Here is a 13,829-nt window from a genome sequence, read left to right as displayed (position 1 = left end):
CACAGTTAGAATGCAGTGCAGGTAAGATAGACAATGTATTTCTTACGGGAGAATGGCCGACCACGTTGTCGGTTTGACTTGAGCGGCGCATCAGGACCGGATTTAAGAATAATAGCACTGGAATATACGCGCACACAACAATTGCCTACGGTTGTATAAAAGGCTATTATTATTTCAACTAAATCACGATTCAATCATTGATGTATAAATAAAAGAGTTACATTGTCGAACTAAACAATAACATGAAGAAATATAAAAAAAGTAAAATCTATCAAAAACTCATTGTTGATAGCTTATCTATATAGTCGGCTCGCTATATTTACGCGGGTTTCGGATTAAAAATTTTATTGTAAGTACCCAGTTTTAATTACCTGCTCTTTGGGGAAATATCAACTGGTCAAATGAAATGAAAAATAATCCATAACTTTTTTTAATTAAATAATAATGGAAAATCTTTTATATAATTGACAGTATAATAAGGAGAATTACTTCATTAATGGAGTCTAATGTGGCTAATATAAACCTAATGATAATTTTATATTACACTTCACACAGAAAATATGGTCTATGTATATTTGTTCCATGGAGAGAATTTCTAATGAAAAATAAAAAAATTTAACTTGCCAACAAAAATGAAAATCAGTCATTATCATCAAAAATATCATAATCGTCATCATCATCATCAGTGTCATCACCATTAATTGTTATTATGATTGGACTTATTTAGTTTATTTTATTTTCACGAGTCCACCTATCTTCTATTAGTTTCTCGCACTTGAATATACAGTTGCACCACACTTCTGGAGTTATAATTGAAAGTGCCTTTCGCCAAGTTTCCCGAACTGCGTCGTCGCTATAACCGTTAGGCCCAATATGGTTGTCATAATATTGTTTTGCTATTCCCCATATATATTCGATGGGATTAAACTGGCAATGATACGGTGGCAGACGTAAAACTTGATGACCGTAACTTTCAATAATCTGATCCACAACAAAGGTTTTTGGTTTTGCGTGGATATTTGCCAAGCGTAATAATTCTGATTTTAAAATATGTTGTGTAAATGGTATATGTTCCTTTGTCAACCATTCTTTAATTTTATTAACAGTCCAAGAATTCGTTGGACTTTTGTTTAATACTTCAGAATGGTAAGGTGCATTGTCAAAAATAATTACGCTGGGCTCACTTAAACCTGGGAGAAGTTTTTCATGTAACCATTTTACAAACATTTCTGTGTTCATATTATCGTGATAGTCACTTGATTTTGATTTAGATGAAAATATTAAATCAGCACCTTCTATAAAACCCGATTTCCCTCCTGCATGTAAAATTATGTGTCGCTTCCCTTCTCCATCAGTATGTTTGATAGACTTTACGTTATCATCTTGCCGTATTCTCTTGGTTGCACCCCTAGAAAATATCCATGTTTCGTCTAAATTTATAAAATTTGCCCTTTCTTCTTTTAATTTAGAATATTTTCTTAGAAAGTTAATTCTTTTATGCACAACAGAACTTCTTTCACAAAAAGCTTTTCTGTTATCCTCTTTTTGAAATTTGAAACCCAAATTATGTATCACTATAGACTTGTTCTACCAATTTCGTCAAATTTTCTATCTTTTAATTCCGAGAGAATTGTATTTAAGGTCACATGTTCCTTGTTGGCTCGCATTCGATAAATGGTATCACGAATTTCAAATTTTTTTCCATCTGGAATATCTTTCGTTTTCAATGATAGGCAATTTTTTCGGTTATCTTCTTTCGGCCGTTCATTATTGCGATTTTGTAATACTCCTCTTAGTTTGGTTTCACTAATTCCTAGACATGACTGGCCTTTTGGCTTTGCCAGTGCCATTAACTTAGGAAAAAAAACTAATTCCTAGAGCATCACATACGCGTTGTTGAACAGACATTACCGATTTTAAAGGACCGCCATTTTCTTTTTCATCCTCAAGTAAAATACTTATGTACACTACAAATTAGACTATCTACATCTAACACACGTCTAGGCATTTTTAAATATTTCCACCAAACATACAATGTCAACACTGGCAAAGAATCAATTCAACTGCAATATTGTAACAAATTTATACCTACCCTAATGTTATTTTAATGTATTTTAAAATATGACCATTAATGCAGTTTTTACCTAATTTTCTGGGAAGTCGTTTACTGCAACTGGTTATCAATGAGTCATTAGCATAATTTTGTTAATCCGAAACCCGGGTAAATATAGCGAACCAACTGTATTTATCAATAGCTTCCATTGTACACACATTCTTTGGGAAATAAAGATCATTAAAAAGTCATTAGGAGAAGCGAATCAGTTTTAATCCCCATTGTCCACGCAAAGCAAACATGTCTCTTTGTGGATTTGGGTACTGGCCATTAGACCAAAAACTTGTTGGTAGAAAATATAAAAGTTCAGTTCTATTTCATTTTCGCAAGCGGATGAAAGTACTTACATCATGGAGCCGTTGCCAGTATCTGTCGTGAATTTCAAACGGGTTATAACTCTTATGTGTGCAAGTAAAACGTGTGGTGTTAAATGCATTGAACTATCATCTGAACTTAAAAAATGGTGACAGCTTGACTATTACTGTGTACAAAGTTTCGAAAATGTGCGGTGTGAGTGTTCGCAAAATTTATGACATCCGCGAAGAGGTCCAGCAAGACGAGCTGAAACCGGTACAAAAAAAGGAAAAAAAAATAGTTTCCAGTCCAATTCACGTGAGAATACTTACGATGAGGGAATGAAATCTCGAATAAGGAAAATTGTCCATGATTTTTTTTTTTGGAAAACACCACCAACCGTTGACAGTATAATGGATAGAGTGAAGGATGATGAGGACCTACTAGCTTTTTCAAAAACCACATTTCGTAGGCTGCTAAATGACATGGGTTTTGAATATGGTAAAAGTGGTCAAGATTCAATAATAATGGAAAGAAAAGATAAATATATCCTGGTGACACAAGTACCTCAGATAAATAAAAACATTGAGGAAGAAGGATAATGTAAACCTTGTTTATACCGAAGAGTCTTGGATTAACGTCGGTGCTTCAGTCAAAAAGGAATGAAGGGACACAACGATCAAGAATCCACGAGATGCCTTCATAAAAGGACTCTCTACTGGACTAAAAGCTCCAATCCAAAGAGGTCCTCGGTTTGTTCTTCTTCATGATGCAAGTGAAATTGGTTTTGTGGTATGGGCCGAATTAACTTTCTTGGCCGAGAAGAGGCCAAGAAACCCATGGGGGTTGATATGGTTGGATATCATTCATACTCCAAAGTGGTTCAGATTGAGGAAAGTTAATTTATGAAGACTGTTGTATTTGGACCGCCAGTTAAGGTGGAGGTACTAATTAAGGGGCCTGGCTCTGATCTCCTGGAGAAAACAGGATTCCATACAAGTAATTTTGTATATCTATTCGAAATTTCAACTTATTTCTGGGTGTAAGTTGTTTGACATAGGGAAGTAGGGAAATGAAAAACTCTATATCGTCATCATTAGGGTTTTGCGTCAGTTTATTATCCCTTAAAGCTAGTTTTTCTTTTTTGATGTCAACTAGCTGCTTCCCAATTTCTATTTGTGGCATTATTCGACGTTTATAGCCCGTTCGAGAAATAGAAGAATTTATTGAAGTAACGCGACCTGAAGTTGATGTAGGTGGAATTACACCTTGTAAGTCAGAATTAGGGCTTATCCCATTTGCTATTAACGTAGACGTAGATCCTTCATCATCACCATCAGATTCTTCTGAATGATTTGGTTCGTCCGAATGGCTGTACATAGAGTCCTGTGTTTCATCAATTAAATTCGTAGATGATTGACGAGGAGTAAACTGATCGCACAGAAAATGCAATTTTTCAAAATAGGGCCACTGGCTAACTACTTCATCTTCTGCTCCATATCCTAACCGATCCTGAATTTTCTTTTTTTGCTTTCCATACTCTTGCCTTAAATTTTTCCAGCATTTCCGTGCTTCTGTTTCTAAAACAAAAAATAAAAGATATGACAACATTATGTTTTTAAGATATAATAGGTAACCTTTATTAAAATTTAAAAATAATTTATGTTTATTGTTACAGATATCTTGCGACAGGATGTAGCTTTAAAGCATTGGCATTTTCGTTTCGCATGGGAGCCTCGACAGTTGCAAAAATTATTAAGGAAGTATGCGCAGCTCTATGGGATATGTTTCAGCCCCTTCATATGAAACAACCCACGAGGGCCGACTTTTTAAGGATATCTGAAGAATATAATAGACTTTGGGATTTTCTAAACTGCATTGGGACATTGAATGGAAAGCATGTTCGAATAAAGTGTTCTTCTCACTCAGGTTCTATGTTTTTTAACTACAAACATTACTTCTCCATAGTTTTACAAGGACTAGTTGATGACATTATAGATTTATTTGTATTGACGTTGGTGGCTATGGAAAACAGAGTGAAGGAGGAACATTCCAGGCTTCAAAAATTGTTAGAAAAAAATAAATTAGGAATCCCAAAAGAGAAAAAACTACATAATTTTAATTATAAACTACCTTATGTTTTTCTTGCTGATGAAGCTTATCCCCTAAAAGAGAACTTAATGAAGCCCTATTCAGGAAAAACGTTAAATCCATCACAAGACAATTTTAATAAAAGATTACCTCGAGATCGAAAAACTGTAGAATGTGCATTTGGAATATAATTTTCAAGATGGAGAATTCTGAGTTATTGAAACAAGTGAAAAAGCTGCAGACATTGTCATTGAAGCAATCTACATACTACACAATATCATCATTGAGACAGAATCACATTTGCTGAATGTTTTATAACTTCCGCAAATCCCTAGATAATAGTAAGATTAAAAAAATTAAAATTATTATTGTCAAGTACCGCCAGAATTATTATTTTAATTTATTACAATTAGTTGCTCTCACTAACTCATCGGTAACTAATTGCGTAAATTTTTAAGTTATTGGGTACATAAGTGCCCTTATTGTTAAAAAAAAATTGAAAAATGTTTAATACTTTGTATACTTAATCTTAAATATATATACCTGTCACTCTAATTTTTTCCGCTATTTTCTTCCACTCCCTTGCCAGAACATGCCTATTATGATGGTGTTTATGGCATTTATTCCATAAAGCGGGAACATTAAACACCAACTCTATCAGCTCATCTTTCATTTTTATGTACCTATAAAATTACCAAACAATAACAAAACAACCAAAACTTGTCCCAACTTGATTACAACAAGAAATGAATAAATAGATACATACCATCCACGCATACCATCGATACTATCTCCGGCGAATGTCAGGTGGTTTGGAAATCACCAATAAACCACGCGATCAACAGCTCCATCGCGATGTAAAACTAACTATTGTGTTCTGGCATCGACATCACTGCTGTAAACTGCGATGATAGGTCGCGAGAGTGAACGGGTGAAACATCCTTGGTATGTCAGCTCTCATAAGAAAATGAAGCTTTGTTTTGTTTTGACATCGATGTAGCTACCGCGGCCTCCATCGCACACATCCATGTATCGTCGGTATGTTCAAAGCATGGATGAATATTGTCGATTCGACGAAAACCGCTGTGTCCGTCTTCGCCTTTAAATTTTTGCATTTTATAAAATTAGAGATCAAGTCATACTTATACACTATTTTTTTGTAGAAAATATAATATTATTTTAACTTTTAATACTTTGAACTGAACCTTTTTAGAACTAGTCGCCATCTACAGGAGTAATTTGAAGTATACTAACCGTGCATATCTCGATGCCGTGACCATGTCCATTTCCCATTTGAAATGTACTTGTAAACTTGTTTTGTATTTTATATGCTTAACCTATAAAATAAAATCTAGTTTTAAAATGTAAACAAAAATATTTTTCTTTTATAGTACATATTAAAACAATAAGTTTTTATGAAGAAAATTGAATTTAATTTTTAAACGTATAAGCACAATGACTACAGCCGTAGCACTGTATCAATGCAGATTATGTTTAAATAAAACTCCAACTAGAGTTAACATATTTGGTGGAGATTTTCCCCGAATGCTAGCCCTATTAACATCCATAAAGGTAATTATTTTGAAAGAAATATAATTCTTTATTTAACGACCAAGATATTTTCCTAAAAAAAAAATATTAAAAAAATTATCTCTATCAAAGATTATACAGACCTTTAAATGCAACAAGTTTTTACGGACATTTAAAATAAAGAAAAAACTACTTGCATAAACTTTATTGACATGTAATATAACTAAAGCCTAAGAAAACATAAATTAAATAATCTTTAACAAGTTCCCTCTCACAAAAACACTTAATAACAAGTATTTCTGGCACTATGTCTAATTCGGTACTTCTTCACAGTGATGAAGCATACACAAAATCAAGCGTGGTGGTCTTGATTAATTGCATCCCAAACTGCTTTCACCATGTCGTCAAGAGAGACAGGTAGTGGTTGTATATATCCCACAAATTCTCTATGAGATTTAAATTAGGACTGTAGGTTAACCAGTTCATGATTTGTATCCCAACCTAGTCCAAATAATCACTGACTACACATGCAACATGTGACTGAGCATTTTCATGCATTAAAACCAAATTATTTTATATACAAGGAGCAAATGGAACTACATGGTTAGACAAAATGTCTGTAATATTAAGGAACCTCTTAACAAGTAAAACAATAAGGTCTGTTAATGCTGTTTAGAGATATTCCTCCACAAACTATTACATATCCTCTATTGAATAAAGTCATAGGTTATATGTTGTGCTTTCAGAGTGTTCTCTTGGCCATAGAATAACTCTCACATGTCTATCTGGGCTATATAAGTAATACCTCAATTCATCTGTGAACAACACATTCCTCCAATCAATTTGGTCCCTGGCAAGTTGGAATCTACTTCTATGATGATTTATGTTTAACGTTGGTGCCCTGACTGGTTTCAACTAATTTGAATATTATGAACATCTATCACTTGCATTTGTAAATGTCATTGTGACAAAACATTCTCTTATAGCATGAAGCCAGATAAACTGATCTTGGCGTGGTATTGTGACTCTTCCTTTTCCATGCTGTCTTGTATAGTCTTTGATTCTCGAAATTTTTAAATGACTTGTGATATTGTAGTAGTATGAGATACTCTTAACCCAAGTTATTGTATGTATGTGGTTACGAGTATCTCATACTACCACTACATGTGGTAGTAGGAGATACTCTTAACCCCTTAAACTAATGTACTTTTCTTTTTTGATAATAAAGATGTCAAGATGATTTTTTTTACGAAAATGTTGAGAAAAGATGAAGCTATCTCACAATATGAATAAGATGTAGAATTTGTTTCTAATGAAGGGTGTTTCAAAATACTATCAAAAAAACACAACTTTATTTTTACACCCCGAATATGGGTAAAACGTTGACATTTCTCAGAAAACATTAATACAGTAATTACTTAGAAATAGACACACAATTTGAAAAAAAAATTATCGAAATCCAATCAAAGATTCAACAGAAAAATAGCTTAGAGATTATGGTACAGTTGAGGTGGTGCATTAACTTTGAAGGGTAGAAAATCATGTAATGCTTTGAATGTACTTTCCATTTTTGTTAATAGATGTATCGAGATAATTGTTCTCATCAATTTGTTCTTGTTGAACAAATGTCTGTTCTCATCTGTGAGGTCACTTTTTGTGTTCAATAGAGGTGTCACCTTTTTTATTTTTATTGCAAAATGCATTGTTGTAAGTAATTGTCTATTGATAATACTGTAGCATCTGTAGATTTGAATTTTTAATAAAAATTTCTTATTTTTTCATAAGTTTCATAGGGTATTTTATGTTAAAGGTACACGAAGAGGATGGCTTACCAAAATATAGTTGTACAAAATGCGCAAAAGAAGTTCATATGGCTTTGATGGTTAAGAAACGTATTATAAAGGCACACCAACTGTTTTTAGATGCTCTAAAAAAGAAAAGAGTAATATTTAAAAGAATAGTAATAACCCCCATTGTTAATAAAGTCGAATCTTCAGTACCAAAAAAGACAAAAACCACTAAACAAAAGGCAATTTCTAAAAAGTCTAAACCAATAATAAAACAAAATAAAATCCAAACAAACTCAAATGATAGAAAATTTGATATAAGTACTGAAGGAGGAGAAAAAACAAATCAACCAAACCCACAAAAAGAAGAAAATGAAATTCAGAAATGTATCGAGAGTACTGGTTTTACTTGTGAAATATGTAATTTAAGTTTTTCAGGTAATCAATTTATTTTTATTTTTTACTTTTTTAAGAGCCTTAATTTCAACATACTTAGTAACTTCTTAGTAAGTAAAAGTTTTATTTAAAAATCCTGTATAAAAGGTATACAATTAAAAATACCTTTTCGAGCTACATCACAGAACATTTTCAGACTAAAAAGTCCAACGTTGGTGTAATATTATCAGGTATATATGAGACAACCCACTAAATCTCTGGGTAAAAACCCTTAAAAAGTTACAAAATTTGTTGTGTGTTAAATTATTGTTAAAAATGTTTTGTGATGTTAAAATATTTAACAGATATCCTGCATGGCAACATTTCAAACTTGTTGCTGACACTCAGACCTTGTGTCAATGGGTTCTAGATTGCAACTCATTCATACATGTCTAATTCCCATGACTCATAATGTTCCATGACTCATATCGCATAAATCTGGTGGAATTTGGCGATGGCATGGGTTATGTTGGCGGCCAGTTCACATCACATCACGTGAAATGAGCATGTCCTCAAATCGTTTGTGCAGAATATTCAATGTGGCATGAGTCACAGTGTCCTTTTGAAGAAATTTATATTTATTACCTCAACATTTGGAAAAAATATTTTAATATTATTCAAATTATACAAAAATTAAAGACTGATCAATACATCTTGTTTAGATTATTTCCGTAGTATAAAGAATTTGCATTAAGTATACAGTGACCACCAAAAAAAGTGGCCACCATATAAATTTCCGAAAATAAAAATTCATTGGAAGTTTTATGTACTATTTCAAATTGTATATTCAACATCTTTCATTTTTAAAACATATTCGTTACTGCTTGATTCCTTAACGTAACTTATTTAATTAGAAGGCTACAAAAAGAAAATAGTGTAATATCAAAACGAATTACAAACAATAAAAATGACGAGTGAACTTGAACAAAATTGTCTAATCTCAGGTATTATGCTCTAAAACATCAATAACCGTTGGCATACGATTTGGAAGGGAAAGGAACCAATTTTGAATAAAAACTTGAGGAATACGTTCATATTCTTCACGAAGAATATTTTGAAGCTCTGCAAGACTTTCTCGCTGGCCTGGTTGACTTCTAAACCTACGATAAAGTTCATCCCAAAGATGTTCGATGATATTCAGATCAGGGTGCAGGCTAGCCATTCTAGAGTAGTAATTCCTACTTCCCCCAAGTAATTTGTCACGATTCTTGCAGTATGCGGCCGTGCATTATCATGTATAAAGACGAAATTGTCTCCAATAAATGTACCAAATGGAACTACTGCTTCTGCCAAAATATCCCCTATATACCGGTGAGCATTCAGGTGGCCATTGATGAAAATAAGTTCAGTTCGAGCTTCAAATGAGATTCCAGCCCAAACCATAACACCACAACCGCCAAACTTTCTTCTCTGGGACATACAAGCCCTCGCCAAACTTTAAACAGAACCGCGATTCATCAGTAAAGAGAATTCGGCTCCAATCCTATATATCCCAGTGTTGATGTTGAGCAAGAAATAATCGGTTCCTACAATGTCTGGGTCGTAATTCGCCAATATATGCCCGGCCTTCGTGCCATTAGTCTTTTATTGAGGCGTCTTCTAACCGTTCTCTCACTTACATTCACATTTCGAACCTCCGCCAGACGGTTCCTTGCAGCAATTGCAGTGAAATGGCGATTTCTTAAAAGTTTCTTCACAATAAAACGATCATCTCTGTGTGAGGTAACTCTTCTATGACCGAAACCAGATCGACCAGTCTCTATAAAGCTGGAAAGCTCTCTTTATGGTAGTTCTCGGAATACCTAAAGTTTCTTATACAAAACTCTCAAAAACAAGCATACATAATCGCAATCAATTTTTATTTTTTGGAAATTTATAGTCGCCACTTTTTTTGCCGTTCGGTGTATATTGTATGGCTAGATAACAAAGGTATTCAATTATTTAAAAAATAACACTACACATTTTTATTACCTTGTAGACCTAATCCACGCCCCTTGAAATATTACCATTTTTCTCGATAATAATGTAAATATTTTAAAAATTAATAACTTTAGACTTTAGGTCTATAAAACCGTATACAAAATTTTCATATTTTTAACTAATATATTCAAAAATTGTTGAATATACAACGTAATTCATTTAAAAAAAAAACACACAACTTGGGTTTATTCTGTGGCTGTGGACCGACCCTGTAAATCGAAAATAATTTTAAATTATAAACCACTTCTTTGTGGTCGTCCTATTCTTTTCTTCCCTTAATCTCGCAGCAGGGAGTCCTTTCATCATCTTCCATCTTACATTCTTGCCAAGTGGCCCAATGATGTACCTAACTGTTTTTGATCTAACGATCCGGCTAATTTCTGGGTTTCCGTATAGCTCAATGATTTGTTCGCTTCCTCAAAAAGTTTTGTCCATCTCTAACTCCCCCGAAAATGTTCCTTAAAACACTCCTCTCCCAGATATCGAGCACATTTTCCTGATTTTTTTTTTTCGTAACACAGATTTCGCTGGTTGATAATTAAATGCTAAAAAGCCAAAAATGGATGATAGTTAGCAAGAATCATAATCATAGCACATGTCATCATAGATTCTATGACTGAGTACGTTATTGAATCTGTGACGCGCCATTCTAATTATTTTACTATATTATGTTTTTTGGTTTTTAGATAAACCGGCATTCAATTTGCACAGCTTAAAACACAAAAAAAGCCAATGTAATATTTGCGACCGATTCATTAGAACAGACAATATAAAGAAACACATCATGTTGCATACAGCAGGCCCATCAGTTTGTTCTATTTGTGGAGCCACTTTCAAAAATTTTAACTGTTTAAGATGTCACATCTTTCATTACCACAAGCATACTGCTCAGCAGTACATTTGTGAAGAATGTGGTAAAGGTTTTCGAAGAAAACATAGTTTCGTCTTGCATAAAAAAAAGGTTCACATGGGTCTAAAGAACTTTAAATGCAGTACTTGTGGAAAAGCGTTCTTTACCAATACCACTTTATTAAAACATGTTCGAATGACTCACGAAAAACTGAGACCCCATGTTTGTGAATATTGTAGTACTGGCTTTTCGTCTACATATGCTTTAAAAACTCATAAAAGACAACATACTAATGAGAAACCGTTCGTCTGTTACTATTGTTCAGAAGGTTTCAAACAACGAGTTTCACTACGATCTCATTTGAAATCGAAACATGGGATAGAGGAAGCCAAGGAATTCTTTTGTAAAACTTGTGAAAAAGGTTTCGCTACAAGTTACGCTTTAAGTATACATGAAAGATTACACGAAACTAAGAAGTGTGAAATTTGTTCAGAAAGTTTTGCTGTAGATGAATATCTAACAAACCATCTTAGAGAAGTTCATCAAGTAGAAGTAGAAACGAAACAAGATAGTTAAAATTATTGTTGGTTTGTTATGTGTCCAGCATCTCGAATTTTCCCTTTTCTTGTATTATTCGTATGTGCCTTATCTCTACGAGGTTGACATAAGCGATGATATATTTACAACAAATACAGTTTTATAATAAAGTAATGTCGGTCTTGGCTATCGAATATTCCAGATGATTCGACGTTCGGGATAATGCAGGTGTTAGTGGACGGCTTCTAGGCGGTACCCGACATTTCCTTCGCCTTGAAAAGCTTCCAGCGAAGTATCGAACCAGCGTCAGACAATAAAAACTTGGAAATTGATTGTGAGAATTCAGTCTGAGTTATAAATTCGTATTGTAAAGTCTGGAAGGCTTCTTTGTATATGTATTAAGTAATAAATATATATTATATAAATTAATGATGTTTTAGTGTTAGTGTAAATAAAGTAAAGATTAAATAAAATATTTGTAAAATTATTAATAAATTATTATAATGTAAAATCACGTTACAGTGTTTATAAATGTTATTTGATATGAAATCCGTTCTCTTAGCTTGGAAATATTTTGACAGATTCATCATTTTTGACATCAAAACGTACAACACAAAAATTCCTACATCTCACTATTAACCACCCAAATAAACTTAAGTCGACTTTACACTACATAATTTATCATATGACAATATCATATGAGATTTGTTATGATTCCTCGTTTCTATGATGTTTTAAAAAATCGTGTTTGCACTGAGTGATAAGTTATGACTTATGATATGAGTGACAATGAGGTTTTATTGATTTTTCTTTTTGTTCAGTTGTTTTTGAACAACTGCGTACAGCTGAAAAAGATCAGACGCCTTTGGACTCGCAGGTGGCTCTTACGAAGAAATAGTAGACGGGGTAGATCAAATTTAGTGTTTATATTATACCAAATTAAAAATAATTAATAAAGAAACTAAACTAAAATTATGACTAAGGGTAGCCTCACACAGAAAGAGCAAAACTGTTTTAGTCAAAAACGTTTTTGTTTGAAACGAAAACTTTTTTGTTTCCACAAGAAACATTTTGTTTTCAAGAGAAACAAAGTGTTTGCACAAACCATACTGCAATCAGTTTTATTAAAGATATCGACAGATAACGACGAAATTGCACTAGTTTTCTGGCAGTGGTTCCTCCTACAGGACAAAAAAACGCAAAATAAAAGACAATTTTGGGTGCATCCTATAAATGAGAAAAGAATCTGGCCTCAATCAGTACAATTAATTTTTCTGCGTCCACTTCCATGATACACACAATATAAACAAGCAAAATATCGCTGTTTCCACATGTGCTTCTTGTTGACTACTCGAGCGGTTTCAAGAAGGGAATTCCAAAAACACGTTGCGCCTGCGTACATTGAAATGTTTCGACACAAAACGACGATCCGGTAGGGTGGCCGCACACAGAAAGCAAAACTGTTTTAGTCAAAAACGTTTTTGAATAAATGAGTCTGATGCTGATGTTTCCTATAAATGAAATGAGCTGACGCACACTGATTAGTCGTGTGTCTAAAGCATGTTTAGGCTCATCTAGTTTCAGTCAGCCTGTTTGATGTTGATTATCGGATCGTCGTTTTGTGTCGAAGCATTTCAATGTACGCAGGCGCAACGTGTTTTTGGAATTCCCTTCTTGAAACCGCTCGAGTAGTCAACAAGAAGCACATGTGGAAACAGCGATATTTTGCTTGTTTATATTTTGTGTATCATGGAAGTGGACGTACAAAAATTAATTGTACTGATTGAGGCCAGATTCTTTTTCATTTATAGGATGCACCCAAAATTGTCTTTTATTTTGCATTTTTTCGTCCTGTAGGAGGAACCACTGCCAGAAAACTATTGCAATTTCGTCGTTATCTGTCGACATCTTTAATAAAACTGATTGCAGTATGATTTGTGCAAACATTTTGTTTCTCTTGAAAACAAAATGTTTCTTGTGGAAACAAAAACGTTTTCGTTTCAAACAAAAACGTTTTTGACTAAAACAGTTTTGCTCTTTCTGTGTGCGGTCACCCGTAATCAACATCAAACAGATTGACTGAAACTATCTGAGCCTGAACATGTTTTAGACACACGACTAATCAGTGTGCGTCAGCTCATTTCATTTATATGGAAACATCAGCGTCAGACTCGTTTAGTCAAAAACATTTTTGACTAAAACAGTTTTGCTC

General features: G+C 33.5%; 2 protein-coding genes across 4 annotated transcripts; one reads left to right on the top strand and one right to left on the bottom strand.

Annotated features, from left to right (window-relative positions):
* Positions 1 to 2,500: 2,500 nt before the first annotated feature.
* Positions 2,501 to 5,820, bottom strand: LOC140439311 (uncharacterized). 2 transcript variants are annotated; one of them, XM_072529149.1, is made up of 3 exons: positions 5,265 to 5,421; positions 5,042 to 5,181; positions 2,504 to 3,987 (listed from the first exon to the last, which is right to left on the bottom strand). In XM_072529149.1, the coding sequence occupies exons 1-3, from the start codon at positions 5,273 to 5,275 to the stop codon at positions 3,359 to 3,361; spliced, it is 780 nt and encodes a 259-aa protein (XP_072385250.1). In that variant the 5' UTR covers positions 5,276 to 5,421; the 3' UTR covers positions 2,504 to 3,358. The 2 variants fall into 2 exon arrangements, with proteins under 2 accessions (XP_072385251.1, XP_072385250.1); XM_072529150.1 differs by lacking the exons at positions 5,042 to 5,181; positions 5,265 to 5,421 and adding an exon at positions 5,753 to 5,820 and having other exon boundaries at positions 2,501 to 3,987.
* Positions 5,803 to 12,119, top strand: LOC140439310 (uncharacterized). Of its 2 annotated transcripts, none has more exons than XM_072529146.1 (3): positions 5,803 to 6,070; positions 7,839 to 8,253; positions 10,917 to 12,118. In XM_072529146.1, the coding sequence occupies exons 1-3, from the start codon at positions 5,954 to 5,956 to the stop codon at positions 11,654 to 11,656; spliced, it is 1,272 nt and encodes a 423-aa protein (XP_072385247.1). In that variant the 5' UTR covers positions 5,803 to 5,953; the 3' UTR covers positions 11,657 to 12,118. The 2 variants fall into 2 exon arrangements, with proteins under 2 accessions (XP_072385247.1, XP_072385248.1); XM_072529147.1 differs by lacking the exon at positions 5,803 to 6,070 and adding an exon at positions 6,312 to 6,445 and having other exon boundaries at positions 10,917 to 12,119.
* The last annotated feature ends 1,710 nt before the right edge of the window (positions 12,120 to 13,829 follow it).

The sequence above is a fragment of the Diabrotica undecimpunctata genome, chromosome 4, assembly GCF_040954645.1.
Source record: "Diabrotica undecimpunctata isolate CICGRU chromosome 4, icDiaUnde3, whole genome shotgun sequence".
NCBI lineage: Eukaryota > Metazoa > Arthropoda > Insecta > Coleoptera > Chrysomelidae > Diabrotica > Diabrotica undecimpunctata.
Note: the sequence above shows the minus strand (reverse complement) of the source record. Positions and strands in the feature narration are given on the sequence as shown.